At 48.6% G+C, this 24,324-nt stretch overlaps 1 protein-coding gene and 2 long non-coding RNA genes across 31 annotated transcripts in view; 1 reads left to right on the plus strand and 2 right to left on the minus strand.

Annotated features, from left to right (window-relative positions):
• dus1l (dihydrouridine synthase 1-like (S. cerevisiae)) overlaps positions 1–24,324 on the plus strand; it is a 32,004-nt gene that overhangs the window by 568 nt on the left and 7,112 nt on the right. The window contains exons 2-11 of one of the 2 annotated variants that reach the window (XM_052519818.1): positions 797–1,050; positions 10,650–10,758; positions 10,914–10,964; positions 12,591–12,703; positions 16,004–16,086; positions 17,882–17,985; positions 18,352–18,499; positions 18,600–18,666; positions 21,571–21,659; positions 24,074–24,240. In XM_052519818.1, coding sequence (XP_052375778.1) covers positions 811–1,050; positions 10,650–10,758; positions 10,914–10,964; positions 12,591–12,703; positions 16,004–16,086; positions 17,882–17,985; positions 18,352–18,499; positions 18,600–18,666; positions 21,571–21,659; positions 24,074–24,240 — 1,171 coding nt within the window. In that variant the 5' untranslated portion in view covers positions 797–810. Of the gene's footprint in view, positions 1–796; positions 1,051–10,649; positions 10,759–10,913; positions 10,965–12,590; positions 12,704–16,003; positions 16,087–17,881; positions 17,986–18,351; positions 18,500–18,599; positions 18,697–21,570; positions 21,660–24,073; positions 24,241–24,324 lie in introns of both variants that reach the window. The other variant, XM_052519817.1, reaches the window with a different exon arrangement.
• On the minus strand, positions 1,200–1,945 carry LOC127930264 (uncharacterized). Its single transcript, XR_008137584.1, has 3 exons — positions 1,921–1,945; positions 1,649–1,812; positions 1,200–1,402 (listed from the first exon to the last, which is right to left on the minus strand). It is a non-coding gene; the product is annotated as an uncharacterized LOC127930264 (long non-coding RNA).
• LOC127930262 (uncharacterized) lies at positions 21,667–24,067 on the minus strand. 28 transcript variants are annotated; one of them, XR_008137574.1, is made up of 3 exons: positions 23,892–24,067; positions 22,458–23,806; positions 21,667–22,364 (listed from the first exon to the last, which is right to left on the minus strand). It is a non-coding gene; the product is annotated as an uncharacterized LOC127930262 (long non-coding RNA). The 28 variants fall into 28 exon arrangements; XR_008137576.1 differs by having other exon boundaries at positions 23,858–24,067; XR_008137580.1 differs by having other exon boundaries at positions 22,458–23,653; positions 23,773–24,067.

Raw genomic sequence — 24,324 nt, forward strand, 5'->3', positions numbered from 1 at the left:
CCTAGGAAACTGTCCAGAGATTTAATCAGTTTTAATCAGTCCCATATGTCCTACAGATATACTATGTCTCTATAAGTCCTACAGATATACTATGTCTCTATAAGTCCTACAGATATACTATGTCTCTATAAGTCCTACAGATATACTATGTCTCTATAAGTCCTACAGATATACTATGTCTCTATAAGTCCTACAGATATACTATGTCTCTATAAGTCCTACAGATATACTATGTCTCTATAAGTCCTACAGATATACTATGTCTCTATAAGTCCTACAGATATACTATGTCTCTATAAGTCCTACAGATATACTATGTCTCTATAAGTCCTACAGATATACTATGTCTCTATAGCTTTTTTATTTATTTAATTTTATTGAACCTTTATCTAACAAGGCAAGTCAGTTAAGAACAAATTCTTATTTACAATGACGGCCAACCCCGGCCAAACCCTACCCCGGCCAAACCCTACCCCGGCCAAACCCGGACGACGCTGGGCCAATTGTACGCTGCCCTATGAGACTCCCAATCATGGCCAGATGTGATACAGCCTGGATTCGAACCAGGGACTGTGGTGACGCCTCTTGCATGGAGATGCAGTGCCTTAGACCACTGCTTCACTCGGGAGCCAGTTAATATCCAAGAAAGACCGTGACCCATTTAGGTTCTCAGTGGCCCAGGGGGATTCCTCCCCATACTTTAGTTCTACCCAGGACCCTCTTATTTTTGACTGTATTGTCCTCCTATGGTCAAAACAACCTAATTTTCTCTCTCATTCCCCTCTCCCTCTGTCAGGTCAGGTTGCTGTGATGGCGGTGAAGCTGCAAGGCTTTGAGTTCTGGAAGACCACGCTGAGGGGGGCGCGTTACGTCGTTGCACCCATGGTGGACCAGAGCGAACTGGCCTGGCGTCTACTGAGCCGTCGCCATGGCGCCGAGCTGTGCTACACGCCCATGCTGCACGCGCAGGTGTTTGTACGCGACGCCAACTACAGGAAAGACAACCTGTACAGCGAAGTCTGCCCCGAAGACAGGCCGCTTATTACACAGGTGAGAGAGAAAGACACACAAACACATTGCCGACAGGGGAATGGAGTGTCACAGGTCGTATGATTCAACTACAGCTATTAGCCGAGCTCTGAGTTTTACCATCCACTCTCACCCCGTTTCAGCTAGCCTCTGTGTTTTACCATCCACCTCTCACCCCGTTTCAGCTAGCCTCTGTGTTTTACCATCCACTCTCACCCTGTTTCAGCTAGCCTCTGAGTTTTACCATCACCTCTCACCCTGTTTCAGCTAGCCTCTGTGTTTTACCATCCCCTCTCACCCCGTTTCAGCTAGCCTCTGTGTTTTACCATCCACTCTCACCCCGTTTCAGCTAGCCTCTGTGTTTTACCATCCACTCTCACCCCGTTTCAGCTAGCCTCTGTGTTTTACCATCACCTCTCACCCCGTTTCAGCTAGCCTCTGTGTTTTACCATCACCTCTCACCCCGTTTCAGCTAGCCTCTGTGTTTTACCATCACCTCTCACCCCGTTTCAGCTAGCCTCTGTGTTTTACCATCACCTCTCACCCCGTTTCAGCTAGCCTCTGTGTTTTACCATCACCTCTCACCCCGTTTCAGCTAGCCTCTGTGTTTTACCATCACCTCTCACCCCGTTTCAGCTAGCCTCTGTGTTTTACCATCCACTCTCACCCCGTTTCAGCTAGCCTCTGTGTTTTACCATCCACTCTCACCCCGTTTCAGCTAGCCTCTGTGTTTTACCACCACCTCTCACCCTGTTTCAGCTAGCCTCTGTGTTTTACCATCCACTCTCACCCTGTTTCAGCTAGCCTCTGTGTTTTACCACCACCTCTCACCCTGTTTCAGCTCTGTGTTTTACCACCACCTCTGTTTCAGTTTCTGTGTTTTACCATCACCTCTCACCCCGTTTCAGCTAGCCTCTGTGTTTTACCATCCACTCTCACCCTGTTTCAGCTAGCCTCTGTGTTTTACCACCACCTCTCACCCCTGTTTCAGCTAGCCTCTGTGTTTTACCATCCACTCTCACCCTGTTTCAGCTAGCCTCTGTGTTTTACCACCACCTCTCACCCTGTTTCAGCTAGCCTCTGTGTTTTACCATCCACTCTCACCCTGTTTCAGCTAGCCTCTGTGTTTTACCATCCACTCTCACCCTGTTTCAGCTAGCCTCTGTGTTTTACCATCCACTCTCACCCTGTTTCAGCTAGCCTCTGTGTTTTACCAGCACCTCTCACCCCGTTTCAGCTAGCCTCTGTGTTTTACCACCACCTATCACCCTGTTTCAGCTAGCCTCTGTGTTTTACCATCCACTCTCACCCTGTTTCAGCTAGCCTCTGTGTTTTACCATCCCCTCTCACCCTGTTTCAGCTAGCCTCTGTGTTTTACCATCCACTCTCACCCTGTTTCAGCTAGCCTCTGTGTTTTACCACCACCTCTCACCCTGTTTCAGCTAGCCTCTGTGTTTTACCATCCACTCTCACCCTGTTTCAGCTAGCCTCTGTGTTTTACCACCACCTCTCACCCTGTTTCAGCTAGCCTCTGTGTTTTACCACCACCTCTCACCCTGTTTCAGCTAGCCTCTGTGTTTTACCACCACCTCTCACCCTGTTTCAGCTAGCCTCTGTGTTTTACCACCACCTCTCACCCTGTTTCAGCTAGCCTCTGTGTTTTACCACCACCTCTCACCCTGTTTCAGCTAGCCTCTGTGTTTTACCACCACCTCTCACCCTGTTTCAGCTAGCCTCTGTGTTTTACCATCCACCTCTCACCCTGTTTCAGCTAGCCTCTGTGTTTTACCATCCACTCTCACCCTGTTTCAGCTAGCCTCTGTGTTTTACCACCACCTCTCACCCTGTTTCAGCTAGCCTCTGTGTTTTACCACCACCTCTCACCCTGTTTCAGCTAGCCTCTGTGTTTTACCATCCACTCTCACCCTGTTTCAGCTAGCCTCTGTGTTTTACCACCACCTCTCAGCCCTCTGTTTCAGCTAGCCTCTGTGTTTTACCACCACTCTCACCCTGTTTCAGCTAGCCTCTGTGTTTTACCATCCACTCTCACCCTGTTTCAGCTAGCCTCTGTGTTTTACCAGCCTCTGTGTTTTACACTCTCACCCTCAGCTAGCCTCTGTGTTTTACCAGACCCTGTTTCAGCTAGCCTCTGTGTTTTACCATCCACCTCTCACCCTGTTTCAGCTAGCCTCTGTGTTTTACACCACCTCTCAGTTTCAGCTAGCCTCTGTTTTACCACCACCTCTCACCCTGTTTCAGCTAGCCTCTGTGTTTTACCATCCACTCTCACCCTGTTTCAGCTAGCCTCTGTGTTTTACCATCCACCTCTCACCCTGTTTCAGCTAGCCTCTGTGTTTTACCATCCACCTCTCACCCTGTTTCAGCTAGCCTCTGTGTTTTACCATCCACCTCTCACCCTGTTTCAGCTAGCCTCTGTGTTTTACCACCACCTCTCACCCTGTTTCAGCTAGCCTCTGTGTTTTACCATCCACCTCTCACCCTGTTTCAGCTAGCCTCTGTGTTTTACCATCCACTCTCACCCTGTTTCAGCCCTCTGTGTTTTACCATCCACCTCTCACCCTGTTTCAGCTAGCCTCTGTGTTTTACCATCCACTCTCACCCTGTTTCAGCTAGCCTCTGTGTTTTACCATCCACCTCTCACCCTGTTTCAGCTAGCCTCTGTGTTTTACCACCACCTCTCACCCTGTTTCAGCTAGCCTCTGTGTTTTACCATCCACTCTCACCCTGTTTCAGCTAGCCTCTGTGTTTTACCATCCACTCTCACCCTGTTTCAGCTAGCCTCTGTGTTTTACCACCACCTCTCACCCTGTTTCAGCTAGCCTCTGTGTTTTACCATCCACTCTCACCCTGTTTCAGCTAGCCTCTGTGTTTTACCACCACCTCTCACCCTGTTTCAGCTAGCCTCTGTGTTTTACCATCCACTCTCACCCTGTTTCAGCTAGCCTCTGTGTTTTACCATCCACCTCTCACCCTGTTTCAGCTAGCCTCTGTGTTTTACCACCACCTCTCACCCTGTTTCAGCTAGCCTCTGTGTTTTACCACCACCTCTCACCCTGTTTCAGCTAGCCTCTGTGTTTTACCATCCACTCTCACCCTGTTTCAGCTAGCCTCTGTGTTTTACCATCCACTCTCACCCTGTTTCAGCTAGCCTCTGTGTTTTACCATCCACTCTCACCCTGTTTCAGCTAGCCTCTGTGTTTTACCATCCACTCTCACCCTGTTTCAGCTAGCCTCTGTGTTTTACCATCCACTCTCACCCTGTTTCAGCTAGCCTCTGTGTTTTACCATCCACTCTCACCCTGTTTCAGCTAGCCTCTGTGTTTTACCACCACCTCTCACCCTGTTTCAGCTAGCCTCTGTGTTTTACCATCCACTCTCACCCTGTTTCAGCTACCATCCACTCTCACCCTGTGTTTGTGTTTTACCATCCACCTCACCCTGTTTCAGCTAGCCTCTGTGTTTTACCATCCACTCTCACCCTGTTTCAGCTAGCCTCTGTGTTTTACCACCACCTCTCACCCTGTTTCAGCTAGCCTCTGTGTTTTACCACCACCTCACCCTGTTTCAGCTAGCCTCTGTGTTTTACCACCACCTCTCACCCTGTTTCAGCTAGCCTCTGTGTTTTACCATCCACTCTCACCCTGTTTCAGCTAGCCTCTGTGTCTTTTTTACCATCCACTCTCACCCTGTTTCAGCTAGCCTCTGTGTTTTACCATCCACTCTCACCCTGTTTCAGCTAGCCTCTGTGTTTTACCATCCACTCTCACCCTGTTTCAGCTAGCCTCTGTGTTTTACCATCCACTCTCACCCTGTTTCAGCTAGCCTCTGTGTTTTACCATCCACTCTCACCCTGTTTCAGCTAGCCTCTGTGTTTTACCATCCACCTCACCCACCCTCTGTTTCAGCTAGCCCCTGTGTTTGTTTTACCACCACCTCTCACCCTGTTTCAGCTAGCCTCTGTGTTTTACCACCACCTCTCACCCTGTTTCAGCTAGCCTCTGTGTTTTACCATCCACTCTCACCCTGTTTCAGCTAGCCTCTGTGTTTTACCACCACCTCTCACCCTGTTTCAGCTAGCCTCTGTGTTTTACCACCACCTCTCACCCTGTTTCAGCTAGCCTCTGTGTTTTACCACCACCTCTCACCCTGTTTCAGCTAGCCTCTGTGTTTTACCACCACCTCTCACCCTGTTTCAGCTAGCCTCTGTGTTTTACCATCCACCTCTCACCCTCAGCTAGCCCTGTTTTTAGCAGCCACTCTGTTTCAGTTTTGTGTTTTACCATCCACTCTCACCCTGTTTCAGCTAGCCTCTGTGTTTTACCACCACCTCTCACCCTGTTTCAGCTAGCCTCTGTGTTTTACCATCCACCTCTCACCCTGTTTCAGCTAGCCTCTGTGTTTTACCATCCACCTCTCACCCTGTTTCAGCTAGCCTCTGTGTTTTACCATCCACTCTCACCCTGTTTCAGCTAGCCTCTGTGTTTTACCACCACCTCTCACCCTGTTTCAGCTAGCCTCTGTGTTTTACCACCACCTCTCACCCTGTTTCAGCTAGCCTCTGTGTTTTACCACCACCTCTCACCCTGTTTCAGCTAGCCTCTGTGTTTTACCACCACCTCTCACCCTGTTTCAGCTAGCCTCTGTGTTTTACCATCCACTCTCACCCTGTTTCAGCTAGCCTCTGTGTTTTACCACCACCTCTCACCCTGTTTCAGCTAGCCTCTGTGTTTTACCATCCCCCTCTCACCCTGTTTCAGCTAGCCTCTGTGTTTTACCATCCACTCTCACCCTGTTTCAGCTAGCCTCTGTGTCTTACCATCCACTCTCACCCTGTTTCAGCTAGCCTCTGTGTTTTACCATCCACCTCTCACCCTGTTTCAGCTAGCCTCTGTGTTTTACCATCCACTCTCACCCTGTTTCAGCTAGCCTCTGTGTTTTACCATCCACCTCTCACCCTGTTTCAGCTAGCCTCTGAGTTTTACCACCACCTCTCACCCTGTTTCAGCTACCCTCTGTGTTTTACCATCCACTCTCACCCTGTTTCAGCTAGCCTCTGTGTTTTACCATCCACTCTCACCCTGTTTCAGCTAGCCTCTGTGTTTTACCACCACCTCTCACCCTGTTTCAGCTAGCCTCTGAGTTTTACCACCACCTCTCACCCCGTTTCAGCTAGCCTCTGAGTTTTACCACCACCTCTCACCCTGTTTCAGCTAGCCTCTGTGTTTTACCACCACCTCTCACCCTGTTTCAGCTTCTGTGTTTTACCACCACCTCTCACCCTGTTTCAGCTAGCCTCTGTGTTTTACCACCACCTCTCACCCTGTTTCAGCTAGCCTCTGTGTTTTACCACCACCTCTCACCCTGTTTCAGCTAGCCTCTGTGTTTTACCACCACCTCTCACCCTGTTTCAGCTAGCCTCTGTGTTTTACCACCACCTCTCACCCTGTTTCAGCTAGCCTCTGTGTTTTACCACCACCTCTCACCCTGTTTCAGCTAGCCTCTGTGTTTTACCATCCACTCTCACCCTGTTTCAGCTAGCCTCTGTGTTTTACCACCACCTCTCACCCTCACCTCTGTTTCAGCTAGCCTCTGTGTTTTACCACCACTCTCACCCTGTTTCAGCTAGCCTCTGTGTTTTACCACCACCTCTCACCCTGTTTCAGCTAGCCTCTGTGTTTTACCATCCACCTCTCACCCTGTTTCAGCTAGCCTCTGTGTTTTACCACCACCTCTCACCCTGTTTCAGCTAGCCTCTGTGTTTTACCATCCACTCTCACCCTGTTTCAGCTAGCCTCTGTTTTACCATCCACCTCTCACCCTGTTTCAGCTAGCCTCTGTGTTTTACCACCACCTCTCACCCTGTTTCAGCTAGCCTCTGTGTTTTACCATTTCACCCTGTTTCAGCTAGCCTCTGTGTTTTACCATCCACCTCTCACCCTGTTTCAGCTAGCCTCTGTGTTTTACCATCCACCTCTCACCCTGTTTCAGCTAGCCTCTGTGTTTTACCATCCACCTCTCACCCTGTTTCAGCTAGCCTCTGTGTTTTACCATCCACTCTCACCCTGTTTCAGCTAGCCTCTGTGTTTTACCATCCACCTCTCACCCTGTTTCAGCTAGCCTCTGTGTTTTACCACCACCTCTCACCCTGTTTCAGCTAGCCTCTGTGTTTTACCATCCACCTCTCACCCTGTTTCAGCTAGCCTCTGTGTTTTACCACCACCTCACCCTGTTTCAGCTAGCCTCTGTGTTTTACCATCCACTCTCACCCTGTTTCAGCTAGCCTCTGTGTTTTACCACCACCTCTCACCCTGTTTCAGCTAGCCTCTGTGTTTTACCATCCACCTCTCACCCTGTTTCAGCTAGCCTCTGTGTTTTACCATCCACCTCTCACCCTGTTTCAGCTAGCCTCTGTGTTTTACCACCACCTCTCACCCTGTTTCAGCTAGCCTCTGTGTTTTACCATCCACCTCTCACCCTGTTTCAGCTAGCCTCTGTGTTTTACCACCTCCAGCCTCTGTGTTTTACCACCACCTGTTTCAGCTAGCCTCTGTGTTTTACCATCCACCTCTCACCCTGTTTCAGCTAGCCTCTGTGTTTTACCACCACCTCTCACCCTGTTTCAGCTAGCCTCTGTGTTTTACCACCACCATCACTCTCACCCCACCTGTTTCAGCTAGCCTCTGTGTTTTACCATCCACCTCTCACCCTGTTTCAGCTAGCCTCTGTGTTTTACCACCACCTCTCACCCTGTTTCAGCTAGCCTCTGTGTTTTACCATCCACCTCTCACCCTGTTTCAGCTAGCCTCTGTGTTTTACCACCACCTCTCACCCTGTTTCAGCTAGCCTCTGTGTTTTACCATCCACCTCTCACCCTGTTTCAGCTAGCCTCTGTGTTTTACCACCACCTCTCACCCTGTTTCAGCTAGCCTCTGTGTTTTACCACCACCTCTCACCCTGTTTCAGCTAGCCTCTGTGTTTTACCACCACCTCTCACCCTGTTTCAGCTAGCCTCTGTGTTTTACCATCCACCTCTCACCCTGTTTCAGCTAGCCTCTGTGTTTTACCCACCTCTCACCCTGTTTCCAGCCTCTGTGTTTTACCACCACCTCTCACCTGTTTCAGCTAGCCTCTGTGTTTTACCACCACTCTCACCCTGTTTCAGCTAGCCTCTGTGTTTTACCACCACTCTCACCCTGTTTCAGCTAGCCTCTGTGTTTTACCATCCACCTCTCACCCTGTTTCAGCTAGCCTCTGTGTTTTACCACCACCCTGTTTCAGCTCCTCTGTGTTTTACCACCACCTCTCACCCTGTTTCAGCTAGCCTCTGTGTTTTACCACCACTCTCACCCTGTTTCAGCTAGCCTCTGTGTTTTACCATCCACCTCTCACCCTGTTTCAGCTCCACCACCCTGTTTCAGCTAGCCTCTGTGTTTTACCACCACCTCTCACCCTGTTTCAGCTAGCCTCTGTGTTTTACCACCACCTCTCACCCTGTTTCAGCTAGCCTCTGTGTTTTACCACCACCTCTCACCCTGTTTCAGCTAGCCTCTGTGTTTTACCACCACCTCTCACCCTGTTTCAGCTAGCCTCTGTGTTTTACCACCACCTCTCACCCTGTTTCAGCTAGCCTCTGTGTTTTACCATCCACTCTCACCCTGTTTCAGCTAGCCTCTGTGTTTTACCACCACCTCTCACCCTGTTTCAGCTAGCCTCTGTGTTTTACCACCACCTCTCACCCTGTTTCAGCTAGCCTCTGTGTTTTACCACCACCTCTCACCCTGTTTCAGCTAGCCTCTGTGTTTTACCATCCACCTCTCACCCTGTTTCAGCTAGCCTCTGTGTTTTACCACCACCTCTCACCCTGTTTCAGCTAGCCTCTGTGTTTTACCACCACCTCTCACCCTGTTTCAGCTAGCCTCTGTGTTTTACCACCACTAGCCTCTGTGTTTTACCACCACTCTCACCCTGTTTCAGCTAACCTCTGTGTTTTACCATCCACTCTCACCCTGTTTCAGCTAGCCTCTGTGTTTTACCATCCACCTCTCACCCTGTTTCAGCTAGCCTCTGTGTTTTACCACCACCTCTCACCCTGTTTCAGCTAGCCTCTGTGTTTTACCACCACCTCTCACCCTGTTTCAGCTAGCCTCTGTGTTTTACCACCACCTCTCACCCTGTTTCAGCTAGCCTCTGTGTTTTACCACCACCTCTCACCCTGTTTCAGCTAGCCTCTGTGTTTTACCACCACCTCTCACCCTGTTTCAGCTAGCCTCTGTGTTTTACCACCACCTCTCACCCTGTTTCAGCTAGCCTCTGTGTTTTACCACCACCTCTCACCCTGTTTCAGCTAGCCTCTGTGTTTTACCACCACCTCTCACCCTGTTTCAGCTAGCCTCTGTGTTTTACCACCACCTCTCACCCTGTTTCAGCTAGCCTCTGTGTTTTACAGTTTCAGCTAGCCTCTGTGTTTTACCACCACCTCCCCTCTCACCACCTGTTTCAGCTAGCCTCTGTGTTTTACCACCACCTCTCACCCACCCTGTTTCAGCTAGCCTCTGTGTTTTACCATCCACCTCTCACCCTGTTTCAGCTAGCCTCTGTGTTTTACCATCCACTCTCACCCTGTTTCAGCTAGCCTCTGTGTTTTACCATCCACTCTCACCCTGTTTCAGCTAGCCTCTGTGTTTTACCATCCACTCTCACCCTGTTTCAGCTAGCCATCTGTGTTTTTTTACCACCACCACCTCTCACCCTGTTTCAGCTAGCCTCTGTGTTTTACCACCACCTCTCACCCTGTTTCAGCTAGCCTCTGTGTTTTACCACCACCTCTCACCCTGTTTCAGCTAGCCTCTGTGTTTTACCATCCACTCACCCTCACCCTCTGTTTTTACAGCTAGCTAGCTCTGTGTTTTACCACCACCTCTCACCCTGTTTCAGCTAGCCTCTGTGTTTTACCACCACCTCTCACCCTGTTTCAGCTAGCCTCTGTGTTTTACCATCCACTCTCACCCTGTTTCAGCTAGCCTCTGTGTTTTACCACCACCTCTCACCCTGTTTCAGCTAGCCTCTGTGTTTTACCACCACCTCTCACCCTGTTTCAGCTAGCCTCTGTGTTTTACCACCACCTCTCACCCTGTTTCAGCTAGCCTCTGTGTTTTACCATCCACTCTCACCCTGTTTCAGCTAGCCTCTGTGTTTTACCATCCACTCTCACCCTGTTTCAGCTAGCCTCTGTGTTTTACCATCCACCTCTCACCCTGTTTCAGCTAGCCTCTGTGTTTTACCACCACCTCTCACCCTGTTTCAGCTAGCCTCTGTGTTTTACCATCCACCTCTCACCCTGTTTCAGCTAGCCTCTGTGTTTTACCATCCCCTCTCACCCTGTTTCAGCTAGCCTCTGAGTTTTACAGTCACCCCGATTCCTGTGTTATGGTCTCAGTTCTGTGCCAATAACTCAGAGGTGTTTGTAATGCACTTTCTCTGCTTTCTGTGTGTGTGTGTGTGTGTGTGTGTGTGTGTGTGTGTGTGTGTGTGTGTGTGTGTGTGTGTGTGTGTGTGTGTGTGTGTGTGTGTGTGTGTGTGTGTGTGTGTGTGTGTGTCAGTTCTGTGCCAACGACCCAGAGGTGTTTGTCCAGGCATGTCTACTGGCTCAGGACTACTGTGATGCTATCGATCTCAACCTGGGATGCCCACAGATGATCGCCAAGAGAGGTACTAACTAACCAACCCTGAAACCCCACTCAGAGACAGAGATGGTGTGTGTGAGAGAGAGAAACCCTGATTAAAAAAAAAAAAAGTGGTTTTCAATTAGGCTAAGCATGCTGTATGTTTGGGGTCAATTTGTTTCTAATTTATTTCTGACGAAGGGCACTACGGAGTCTTCCTACAGGATGAGTGGGAGCTGCTGGAGAAGATGGGTGAGTTTGAACAGAGAGAGAAAAGAGGGAGATAGTTAGAGAGGTAGAAATAAAATATAGTATGCTATGTTTTACCTGTCTGGAATGGTGTCATGCTGTGTTTTACCTGTCTGGAATGGTGTCATGCTGTGTTTTACCTGTCTGGAATGGTGTCATGCTGTGTTTTACCTGTCTGGAATGGTGTCATGCTGTGTTTTACCTGTCTGGAATGGTGTCATGCTGTGTTTTACCTGTCTGGAATGGTGTCATGCTGTGTTTTACCTGTCTGGAATGGTGTCATGCTGTGTTTTACCTGTCTGGAATGGTGTCATGCTGTGTTTTACCTGTCTGGAATGGTGTCATGCTGTGTTTTACCTGTCTGGAATGGTGTCATGCTGCGTTGTTACCTGTCTGGAATGGTGTCATGCTGTGTTTTACCTGTCTGGAATGGTGTCCCTGTCTGGAATGGTGTCATGCTGTGTTTTACCTGTCTGGAATGGTGTCATCTGTGTGTCTGTGGTGTCATGCTGTGTTTTACCTGTCTGGAATGGTGTCATGCCAGTGTTTTACTGGTGTCTGTCTGTGGTGTCATGCTGTGTTTTACCTGTCTGGAATGGTGTCATGCTGTGTTTTACCTTTGTCATGCTGTGTTTTACCTGTCTGGAATGAAGCTAATGCCAGTATTTTCTCTGTTTCTCCTTAGTGAAGCTAGCCAGTCTTTTCTCTCTGTTTCTCAGTGAAGCTAGCCAATCTTTTCTCTGCTGTCCTGTTTCTTTAGGGTTCTATATGTGAAGATAGCCAGTCTTTTCTCTCTGTTTCTGGGCCTTGTCTGTGAAGGTTTGCCAGTATGTTTTCTGGTGTCTGTTTTTCTCCTTATGTGAAGCTGGCCAGTCTTTTCCTGTCTCTGTTTCTCCTTTCAGTGAAGCTGTAAAGTGAGTAGTTTTTGGGGAGGTTTAGGGTTCTTTGTTTTCAGAAGATGGACAGGGACTCTGTTTGTCCTTAGTGAGAGCTAGCCAGTCTTTTCCACTCATTGTTTCTCCTTGAGGCGAAGCTAGCCAATCTTTTCTCCAGGGTCTGTTTCTCCTTAGTGAAGTATGCCAGTCTTTTCTCTGCTGGCATTTCCTCCTTAGTGAAGCTGGTGCAGCCAGTCTTTTCTGGTCTCTGTTTCCCTTAGGCAAACTGAAGTTTTTTATGTATAATTTCTTACATTGTTCCAGTCTTTTTTTTCTCTCTGTTTCTCCTTAGTGAAGCCATAGCCAGTCTTTTCTCTCTGTTTCTTTTCTTCTGTGAAGCTAGCCAGTCTTTTCTCTCTGTTTCTCCTTAGTGAAGCTAGCCAGTCTTTTCTCCTTAGTGAAGCTAGCCAGTCTTTTCTCTCTGTTTCTCCTTAGTGAAGCTAGCCAGTCTTTTCTCTCTGTTTCTCCTTAGTGAAGCTAGCCAGTCTTTTCTCTCTGTTTCTCCTTAGTGAAGCTAGCCAGTCTTTTCTCTCTGTTTCTCCTTAGTGAAGCTAGCCAGTCTTTTCTCTCTGTTTCTCCTTAGTGAAGCTAGCCAGTCTTTTCTCTCTGTTTCTCCTTAGTGAAGCTAGCCAGTCTTTTCTCTCTGTTTCTCCTTAGTGAAGCTAGCCAGTCTTTTCTCTCTGTTTCTCCTTAGTGAAGCTAGCCAATGAGAAGATCTCTGTTCCCATCACCTGTAAGATCCGTGTGTTTAACAAGATGGAGGAGACTGTTCAGTACGCTCAGATGCTGGAGAAGGCTGGCTGCCAGGTGGGAAACATCACAAACACAAGTATTTCTATTTTGATCTTCTATGAAACATTACCTAAAATTAGCCAGATTATATTTAGAGGAGCTTGGTCTATCTAGGTGATGTTTTCTCTCTCTCCTGAATGATCTGAATCTAGGATTACAGGGACTCTACGTAACTATATTCAATGTGCGGGACAAAAATTGAGGCTATGATGAAGAAGTTGGAGCTCTTCTCTGTCTGCGTTAACAAGGATAACACACAGGTCTTCTCTGTCTGCGTTAACAAGGACAACACACAGGTCTTCTCTGTCTGCGTTAACAAGGACAACACACAGGTCTTCTCTGTCTGCGTTAACAAGGACAACACACAGGTCTTCTCTGTCTGCGTTAACAAGGACAACACACAGGTCTTCTCTGTCTGCATTAACAAGGACAACACACAGGTCTTCTCTGTCTGCGTTAACAAGGATAACACACAGGTCTTCTCTGTCTGCGTTAACAAGGATAACACACAGGTCTTCTCTGTCTGCGTTAACAAGGATAACACACAGGTCTTCTCTGTCTGCGTTAACAAGGACAACACACAGGTCTTCTGTCTGTTAACAAGCGTCTTTCTGTCTGTTTCGTTAACAAGGATAACACACAGGTCTTCTCTGTCTGCGTTAACAAGGACAACACACAGGTCTTCTCTGTCTGCGTTAACAAGGACAACACACAGGTCTTCTCTGTCTGCGTTAACAAGGATAACACACAGGTCTTCTCTGTCTGCGTTTAACAAGGATTACACAGGACTCTGTCTCCGTTAACAAGGACAACACACAGGTCTTCTCTGTCTGCGTTAACAAGGACAACACACAGGTCTTCTCTGTCTGCGTTAACAAGGATAACACACAGGTCTTCTCTGTCTGCGTTAACAAGGATAACACACAGGTCTTCTCTGTCTGCGTTAACAAGGACAACACACAGGTCTTCTCTGTCTGCGTTAACAAGGATAACACACAGGTCTTCTCTGTCTGCGTTAACAAGGATAACACACAGGTCTTCTCTGTCTGCGTTAACAAGGATAACACACAGGTCTTCTCTGTCTGCGTTAACAAGGATAACACACAGGTCTTCTCTGTCTGCGTTAACAAGGATAACACACAGGTCTTCTCTGTCTGCGTTAACAAGGATAACACACAGGTCTTCTCTGTCTGCGTTAACAAGGATAACACACAGGTCTTCTCTGTCTGCGTTAACAAGGATAACACACAGGTCTTCTCTGTCTGCGTTAACAAGGACAACACACAGGTCTTCTCTGTCTGCGTTAACAAGGACAACACACAGGTCTTCTCTGTCTGCGTTAACAAGGACAACACTTCTCTGGTCTTCTCTGTCTGCGTTAACAAGGACAACACACAGGTCTTCTCTGTCTGCGTTAACAAGGACAACACACAGGTCTTCTCTGTCTGCGTTAACAAGGACAACACACAGGTCTTCTCTGTCTGCGTTAACAAGGATAACACACAGGTCTTCTCTGTCTGCGTTAACAAGGATAACACACAGGTCTTCTCTGTCTGCGTTAACAAGGATAACACACAGGTCTTCTCTGTCTGCGTTAACAAGGATAACACACAGGTCTTCTCTGTCTGCGTTAACAAGGACAACACACAGGTCTTCTCTGTCTGCGTTAACAAGGACAACACACAGGTCTTCTCTGTCTGCGTTAACAAGGACAACACACAGGTCTTCTCTGTCTGCGTTAACAAGGACAACACACAGGTCTTCTCTGTCTGCATTAACAAGGACAACACACAGGTCTTCTCTGTCTGCGTTAACAAGGATAACACACAGGTCTTCTCTGTCTGCGTTAACAAGGATAACACACAGGTCTTCTCTGTCTGCGTTAACAAGGACAACACACAGGTCTTCTCTGTCTGCGTTAACAAGGATAACACACAGGTCTTCTCTGTCTGCGTTAACAAGGATAACACACAGGTCTTCTCTGTCTGCGTTAACAAGGACAACACACAGGTCTTCTCTGTCTGCGTTAACAAGGATAACACACAGGTCTTCTCTGTCTGCGTTAACAAGGATAACACACAGGTCTTCTCTGTCTGCGTTAACAAGGATAACACACAGGTCTTCTCTGTCTGCGTTAACAAGGATAACACACAGGTCTTCTCTGTCTGCGTTAACAAGGATAACACACAGGTCTTCTCTGTCTGCGTTAACAAGGATAACACACAGGTCTTCTCTGTCTGCGTTAACAAGGACAACACACAGGTCTTCTCTGTCTGCGTTAACAAGGATAACACACAGGTCTTCTCTGTCTGCGTTAACAAGGACAACACACAGGTCTTCTCTGTCTGCGTTAACAAGGACAACACACAGGTCTTCTCTGTCTGCGTTAACAAGGACAACACACAGGTCTTCTCTGTCTTAACAAGGACGTTAACAAGGACAACACACAGGTCTTCTCTGTCTGCGTTAACAAGGACAACACACAGGTCTTCTCTGTCTGCGTTAACAAGGACAACACACAGGTCTTCTCTGTCTGCGTTAACAAGGATAACACACAGGTCTTCTCTGTCTGCGTTAACAAGGACAACACACAGGGCTTCTCTGTCTGCGTTAACAAGGATAACACACAGGTCTTCTCTGTCTGCATTAACAAGGACAACACACAGGTCTTCTCTGTCTGCGTTAACAAGGACAACACACAGGTCTTCTCTGTCTGCATTAACAAGGATAACACACAGGTCTTCTCTGTCTGCGTTAACAAGGACAACACACAGGGCTTCTCTGTCTGCGTTAACAAGGAGAACACACAGGGCTTTCCATCATTGTATGATTTTTTTGTGTTCAAATGAACTCAAGTTTACTGACAATGTCAAATGTGATTTAGCGAAGCACCTGAGTGAGTTGGGTACGCAATTACGCAGGTACTTTCCCGAAACGAATGACACAAACAACTGCATTCGTTATCCCTTTCATGCCCTGCCTCCAGTCCACTTACAAATATCTGAACAAGAGAGCCTCATCAACATTTTTCCTCGTAGTACTGCAGTGTCACCTATGCTGTCGCCATAGCAACACACAGACACACTCGTTTCATTTTATTTGTATTTGTAATTACATTTTTATTTAACCGGGTTGGAAGTCATTTCATTCAGACCTCTCCATCTCTGTCTCAGCTGTAATTATGCAGGTTCTTTCCTCAAACGAATGACGTTATCACCTATGCTGTCTCTCCATAGCAACACACAGACACTCATTTTATTTTATTTAACCGGGTAGGAAGTCATTTTCATTCAGACCTCTCCATCTCTGTCTCAGCTGCTGACCGTTCACGGTCGGACCAAGGACCAGAAAGGACCCGCCACAGGCATTGCTAGCTGGGAACACATCAAGGCTGTACGGTAAGTAGACCACACTGCAGTTCCCTCACAGTTCAATTAAGAAAGGACCCGCCACAGGCATCGCTAGCTGGGAACACATCAAGGCTGTACTGTAAGCACAATGCAGTTCCCTCACAGTTCAATTAAGACTACAGAGAAGAACCAATATTATGTTTGTCAGGTGGAGACAGTTTGTGTAGTCAGTAGGTCTCTGCTGTGTAGTTGGAGGTAGTTTGTGTAGTCTAGTAGGTCTCTGCTGTGTAGTTGGAGACAGTTTGTAGTCTAGTAGGTCTCTGCTGTGTAGTTGGAGACCGTTGGTGTAGTCTAGTAGGTCTCTGCTGTGTAGTTGGAGACCGTTTGTGTAGTCTCGTAGGTCTCTGCTGTGTAGTTGGAAACAGTGTGTAGTCTCGTAGGTCTCTGCTGTGTAGTTGGAGGTAGTTTGTAGTCTAGTAGGTCTCTGCTGTGTAGTTGGAGGTAGTTTGTGTAGTCTAGTAGGTCTCTGCTGTGTAGTTGGGGGTAGTTTGTGTAGTCTAGTAGGTCTCTGCTGTGTAGTTTGTCTAGTCTAGTAGGTCTCTGCTGTGTAGTTGGAGGTAGTTTGTGTAGTCTAGTAGGGCTACTGTGTAGTTGGAGACAGTTTGTATAGTCTAGTAGATCTCTGCTGTGTAGTTGGAGGTAGTTTGTGTAGTCTCGTAGGTCTCTGCTGTGTAGTTGGAAACAGTGTGTAGTCTCGTAGGTCTCTGCTGTGTAGTTGGAGACAGTTTGTGTAGTCAGTAGGTCTCTGCTGTGTAGTTGAAGGTAGTTTGTGTAGTCTAGTAGGTCTCTGCTGTGTAGTTGGAAACAGTGTGTAGTCTCGTAGGTCTCTGCTGTGTAGTTGGAAACAGTGTGTAGTCTCGTAGGTCTCTGCTGTGTAGTTGGAAACAGTGTGTAGTCTCGTAGGTCTCTGCTGTGTAGTTGGAGGTAGTTTGTAGTCTAGTAGGTCTCTGCTGTGTAGTTGGAGACAGTTTGTGTAGTCTAGTAGGTCTCTGCTGTGTAGTTGGAGACAGTTTGTGTAGTCTCGTAGGTCTCTGCTGTGTAGTTGGAGGTAGTTTGTAGTCTAGTAGGTCTCTGCTGTGTAGTTGGAGGTAGTTTGTGTAGTCTAGTAGGTCTCTGCTGTGTAGTTGCAGACAGTTTGTGTAGTCTAGTAGGTCTCTGCTGTGTAGTTGCAGACAGTTTGTGTAGTCTAGTAGGTCTCTGCTGTGTAGTTGCAGACAGTTTGTGTAGTCTAGTAGGTCTCTGCTGTGTAGTTGGAGGTAGTTTGTAGTCTAGTAGGTCTCTGCTGTGTAGTTGGAGACAGTTTGTGTAGTCTAGTAGGTCTCTGCTGTGTAGTTGCAGACAGTTTGTGTAGTCTAGTAGGTCTCTGCTGTGTAGTTGGAGACAGTTTGTGTAGTCTAGTAGGTCTCTGCTGTGTAGTTGGAGACAGTTTGTGTAGTCTAGTAGGTCTCTGCTGTGTAGTTGGAGACAGTTTGTGTAGTCTAGTAGGTCTCTGCTGTGTAGTTGCAGACAGTTTGTGTAGTCTAGTAGGTCTCTGCTGTGTAGTTGGAGGTAGTTTGTGTAGTCCAGTAGGTCTCTGCTGTGTAGTTGCAGACAGTTTGTGTAGTCTAGTAGGTCTCTGCTGTGTAGTTGCAGACCGTTTGTGTAGTCTCGTAGGTCTCTGCTGTGTAGTTGCAGACAGTTTGTGTAGTCTCGTAGGTCTCCAAGAAGTTTCTTCACAGGAAAACATATTATATTCTACTGTACTCTATTCTAAACAGTCGCTCTCTCTGTGTTGTTGCTATAGGAACGCTGTTAACATCCCTGTGTTCGCTAACGGTAACATCCAACACCTGAGTGATGTGGAGCAGTGTATGGAGGAGACTGGAGTACAGGGGGTGATGAGTGCAGGTACACACCTCCGCCTCACCTTGAGTAATTAGTCTCCCAAGAGTCATAACACCTACTAATTTGTGTTTATTACTTTCTCTCTCTCATGTGTCTGTGTGTGTATGGTTATCTCTCTCTGTGTGTGTGTGTGTGGTTCTTTCTGTGTGTGTGTATGGTTCTCTGTGTGTTTCTATCTTTCTCTGTGTTTTTCTCTCTGTGGTTCTCTGTATGTTTCTCTCTCTCTGTATTTTTCTCTCTCTGTGTGTATTTCTCTCTCTGTGTTTCTCTGTGTTTCGCTCTCTCTCTCTGTGTTTCTCTCCCTGTTGTGTTTCTCTCTCTCTCTCTGTTTCTCTCTCTGTGTTTCTTTTTCTCTGTGTGTGTTTCCAGAGGGGAACCTCCATAACCCAGCTCTGTTTGAGGGTCACAGCCCTCCTGTATGGGAGATGGCTGAGGAGTATCTAGAGGTGGTCAGTCAGTACCCTCCCTGTACCCTGTCCTATGTCAGAGCACACCTCTTCAAGCTCTGGCACCACACGTATGTAACACACACACCCAGAGGGACACACACACACACACTCAGTACTTCACTACCGCCACAATTTGTGTGTGTGTTTTATCTGTTAGTGTTTCTCCAGGCTGCAGATCCACAAGGACCTGAGAGAGGAGCTGGCCAAGGTGAAGAACCTGCAGGGGCTGACAGAGGTCAGCAGACAACTCAGACTACGCTGCCAGGTACCTAGGGTTAGCTACGCTGCCAGGTACCAAGGGTTAGGGTTAGCTACGCTGCCAGGTACCAAGGGTTAGGGTTAGCTACGCTGCCAGGTACCTAGGGTTAGCTACGCTGCCAGGTACCTAGGGTTAGCTACGCTGCCAGGTACCAAGGGTTAGCTACGCTGTCAGGTACCTAGGGATAGGGTTAGCTACGCTGCCAGGTACCTAGGGTTAGCTACGCTGCCAGGTACCAAGGGTTAGGGTTAGCTACGCTGCCAGGTACCTAGGGTTAGCAACGCTGCCAGGTACCAAGGGTTAGGGTTAGCTACACTGCCAGGTACCAAGGGCTAGGGTTAGCTACGCTGCCAGGTACCAAGGGCTAGGGTTAGCTACGCTGCCAGGTACCTAGGGTTAGGGTTAGCTACGCTGCCAGGTACCTAGGGTTAGGGTTAGCTACGCTGTCAGGTACCTAGGGTTAGCTACGCTGCCAGGTACCTAGGGTTAGCTACGCTGCCAGGTACCTAGGGTTAGGGTTAGCTACGCTGCCAGGTACCTATGGTTAGCTACGCTGCCAGGTACCTAAGGTTAGGGTTAGCTACGCTGCCAGGTACCTAGGGTTAGCTACGCTGCCAGGTACCAAGGGTTAGGGTTAGCTACGCTGCCAGGTACCAAGGGTTAGGGTTAGCTACGCTGCCAGGTACCAAGGGCTAGGGTTAGCTACGCTGCCAGGTACCTAGGGTTAGGGTTAGCTACGCTGCCAGGTACCTAGGGTTAGGGTTAGCTACGCTGTCAGGTACCAAGGGCTAGGGTTAGCTACGCTGTCAGGTACCTAGGGTTAGCTACGCTGTCAGGTACCTAGGGTTAGGGTTAGCTACGCTGCCAGGTACCAAGGGCTAGGGTTAGCTACGCTGCCAGGTACCTAGGGTTAGGGTTAGCTACGCTGTCAGGTACCTAGGGTTAGCTACGCTGTCAGGTACCTAGGGATAGGGTTAGCTACGCTGTCAGGTACCTAGGGTTAGGGTTAGCTACGCTGTCAGGTACCTAGGGATAGGGTTAGCTACGCTGTCAGGTACCTAGGGTTAGGGTTAGCTACGCTGTCAGGTACCTAGGGTTAGGGTTAGCTACGCTGTCAGGTACCTAGGGTTAGCTACGCTGTCAGGTACCTAGGGTTAGCTACGCTGTCAGGTACCTAGGGATAGGGTTAGCTACGCTGTCAGGTACCTAGGGTTAGGGTTAGCTACGCTGTCAGGTACCTAGGGTTAGGGTTAGCTACGCTGCCAGGTACCAAGGGTTAGCTACGCTGTCAGGTACCTAGGGTTAGGGTTAGCTACGCTGTCAGGTACCTAGGGTTAGGGTTAGCTACGCTGCCAGGTACCAAGGGTTAGGGTTAGCTACGCTGCCAGGTACCTAGGGTTAGGGTTAGCTACGCTGCCAGGTACCAAGGGTTAGGGTTAGCTACGCTGCCAGGTACCTAGGGTTAGGGTTAGCTACGCTGCCAGGTACCTAGGGTTAGGGTTAGCTACGCTGCCAGGTACCAAGGGTTAGGGTTAGCTACGCTGCCAGGTACCTAGGGTTAGGGTTAGCTACGCTGCCAGGTACCAAGGGTTAGGGTTAGCTACGCTGCCAGGTACCATGGGTTAGGGTTAGCTACGCTGCCAGGTACCAAGGGTTAGGGTTAGCTACGCTGTCAGGTACCTAGGGTTAGCTACGCTGCCAGGTACCTAGGGTTAGGGTTAGCTACGCTGCCAGGTACCTAGGGTTAGGGTTAGCTACGCTGACAGGTACCTAGGGTTAGCTACGCTGTCAGGTACCTAAGGTTAGCTACGCTGTCAGGTACCTAAGGTTAGGGTTAGCTACGCTGTCAGGTACCTAGGGTTAGCTACGCTGTCAGGTACCTAAGGTTAGGGTTAGCTACGCTGTCAGGTACCTAGGGTTAGGGTTAGCTACGCTGCCAGGTACCTAGGGTTAGCTACGCTGTCAGGTACCTAGGGTTAGGGTTAGCTATGCTGCCAGGTACCTAGGGTTAGCTACGCTGTCAGGTACCTAGGGTTAGGGTTAGCTATGCTGCCAGGTACCTAGGGTTAGGGTTAGGTATGCTGTCAGGTGCCATGGGATCATTCTGTTTTTCACCTTTCCTCCCTCCTCCCCCTCTCCTCCCTCCTCCCCCTCTTCTCCCCCTCCCCCTCTTCTCCCTCCTCCCCCTCTCCTCCCTCCTCCCCCTCTTCTCCCTCCTCCCCCTCTCCTCCCTCCTCCCCCTCTTCTCCCTCCTCCCCCTCTCCTCCCTCCTCCCCCTCTTCTCCCTCCTCCCCCTCTCCTCCCTCCTCCCCCTCTTCTCCCTCCCCCCTCTTCTCCCCCTCTTCTCCCCCCCCCTCTTCTCCCCCTCCCCCTCTCCTCCCTCCTCCCCCTCTTCTCCCCCTCCCCCTCCCTCCTCCCCCTCTCCCCCCTCCTCCCCCTCTTCTCCCTCCTCCCCCTCTCCTCCCTCCTCCCCCTCTTCTCCCCCTCCTCTCCCCCTCTCCCCTCCCTCCTCCCCCTCTCCCTCCCCCCCTCCCTCCCCCCTCCCCCTCTTCTCCCCCTCCCCTCTCCTCCCTCCCCCCCTTCTCCCTCCTCCCCCTCTTCTCCCTCCTCCCCTCCTCTCCTCCCTCCTCCCCTCCCCCCTCTCCTCCCTCCTCCCCCTCTTCCCCCCTCCCCCTCTTCTCCCTCCCTCCTCCTCCCTCCCCCTCTCCTCCCTCCTCCCCCTCTTCTCCCTCCTCCCCCTCTTCCCCCCCTCCTCCCCCCCTCCCCCTCTTCTCCCTCCTCCCCCTCTTCTCCCTCCTCCCCCTCTTCTCCCCCTCTTCTCCCCCCCAACACAGCTGGATGATGACACTGGTTCTTTTCTCATGTGTTTAACCTCTGCAGGAGGAGATAACCAATGGAGGCGAGGAGGCGGGGCAGGTGGTTGGGCTGCCATTCCCTCATTGGATCTGCCAGCCGTACGTCAGACCAGTGTGAGTGACAATTTCCTGTTGAGAATCCTAACTTGAGGTCTTTACTTAGATTTGTGTGTATTAGGTAGTTGTTGTGAAAATGTTAGATATCACTGCACTGTCGGAACGAGAAGTACAAGCATTTCGCTACACTCGCGTTAACATCTGCTGACCATGTGTACGTGACCATTAACATCTGCTAACCATGTGTATGTGACCATTAACATCTGCTGACCATGTGTACGTGACCATTAACATCTGCTGACCATGTGTATGTGACCATTAACATCTGCTAACCATGTGTATGTGACCATTAACATCTGCTAACCATGTGTATGTGACCATTAACATCTGCTAACCATGTGTATGTGACCATTAACATCTGCTGACCATGTGTATGTGACCATTAACATCTGCTAACCATGTGTATGTGACCATTAACAACTGCTAACCATGTGTATGTGACCAATAACATCTGCTAACCATGTGTATGTGACCAATAACATCTGCTAACCATGTGTATGTGACCATTAACAACTGCTAACCATGTGTACGTGACCATTAACATCTGCTAACCATGTGTACGTGACCATTAACACCTGCTGACCATTAACACCTGCTGACCATTAACATCTGCTGACCATGTGTATGTGACCATTAACATCTGCTAACCATGTGTATGTGACCATTAACATCTGCTAACCATGTGTATGTGACCATTAACATCTGCTGACCATGTGTATGTGACCAATAACATCTGCTAACCATGTGTATGTGACCATTAACAACTGCTAACCATGTGTATGTGACCATTAACACCTGCTGACCATGTGTATGTGACCATTAACATCTGCTAACCATGTGTATGTGACCATTAACAACTGCTAACCATGTGTATGTGACCATTAACAACTGCTAACCATGTGTACGTGACCATTAACATCTGCTAACCATGTGTACGTGACCATTAACACCTGCTGACCATTAACACCTGCTGACCATGTGTATGTGACCATTAACAACTGCTAACCATGTGTATGTGACCATTAACAACTGCTAACCATGTGTACGTGACCATTAACATCTGCTAACCATGTGTACGTGACCATTAACACCTGCTGACCATTAACATCTGCTAACCATGTGTATGTGACCATTAACAACTGCTAACCATGTGTATGTGACCATTAACAACTGCTAACCATGTGTACGTGACCATTAACATCTGCTAACCATGTGTACGTGACCATTAACACCTGCTGACCATTAACACCTGCTGACCATTAACACCTGCTGACCATTAACACCTGCTGACCATTAACACCTGCTGACCATTAACACATGCTGACCATTAACACCTGCTGACCATTAACACCTGCTGACCATGTGTACGTGACCATGTGTACGTGACCATTAACACCTGCTGACCATTAACACCTGCTGACCATTAACACCTGCTGACCATTAACACCTGCTGACCATTAACACATGCTGACCATTAACACATGCTGACCATTAACACCTGCTGACCATTAACACCTGCTGACCATTAACACATGCTGACCATTAACACCTGCTGACCATTAACACATGCTGACCATTAACACATGCTGACCATTAACACCTGCTGACCATTAACACATGCTGACCATTAACACCTGCTGACCATTAACACCTGCTGACCATTAACACATGCTGACCATTAACACCTGCTGACCATTAACACATGCTGACCATTAACACATGCTGACCATTAACACCTGCTGACCATTAACACATGCTGACCATTAACACCTGCTGACCATTAACACATGCTGACCATTAACACCTGCTGACCATTAACACATGCTGACCATTAACACCTGCTGACCATTAACACCTGCTGACCATTAACACATGCTGACCATTAACACATGCTGACCATTAACACATGCTGACCATTAACACCTGCTGACCATTAACACATGCTGACCATTAACACATGCTGACCATTAACACATGCTGACCATTAACACCTGCTGACCATTAACACATGCTGACCATTAACACATGCTGACCATTAACACATGCTGACCATTAACACCTGCTGACCATTAACACATGCTGACCATTAACACATGCTGACCATTAACACATGCTGACCATTAACACATGCTGACCATTAACACCTGCTGACCATTAACACATGCTGACCATTAACACATGCTGACCATTAACACATGCTGACCATTAACACCTGCTGACCATTAACACATGCTGACCATTAACACCTGCTGACCATTAACACATGCTGACCATTAACACATGCTGACCATTAACACCTGCTGACCATTAACACCTGCTGACCATGTGTACGTGACCAATAACTTGTCGTCAAGTCCACACACATAGAAACCGTAACACGTTGCCGTGACGATAAACATTGTTCCTGCCAGGCCGAAGGCTCCGGTTGCTAACAGCAACGGTACGGAGGTGAAGGCAGGGGGTCACAAGAGGGCGTTGTCACAAGAAGACTCGGACGGGGCGAGCGATGCCCTCTCCAAAAACAAACAGAAGAAGAAAGCCAGAAACCCCCACAAGAACTTCTGTCCCGAGCAGAAGCGTGAGTTATTTTTCCTCGTAGTACTGCAGTTACCTAGACTCTCTATCCAGTCTAATTAAGCAATAAGGCTTTTAGCCGTGATAT

The sequence above is a fragment of the Oncorhynchus keta genome, chromosome 5, assembly GCF_023373465.1.
Source record: "Oncorhynchus keta strain PuntledgeMale-10-30-2019 chromosome 5, Oket_V2, whole genome shotgun sequence".
NCBI classification, from domain to species: domain Eukaryota; kingdom Metazoa; phylum Chordata; class Actinopteri; order Salmoniformes; family Salmonidae; genus Oncorhynchus; species Oncorhynchus keta.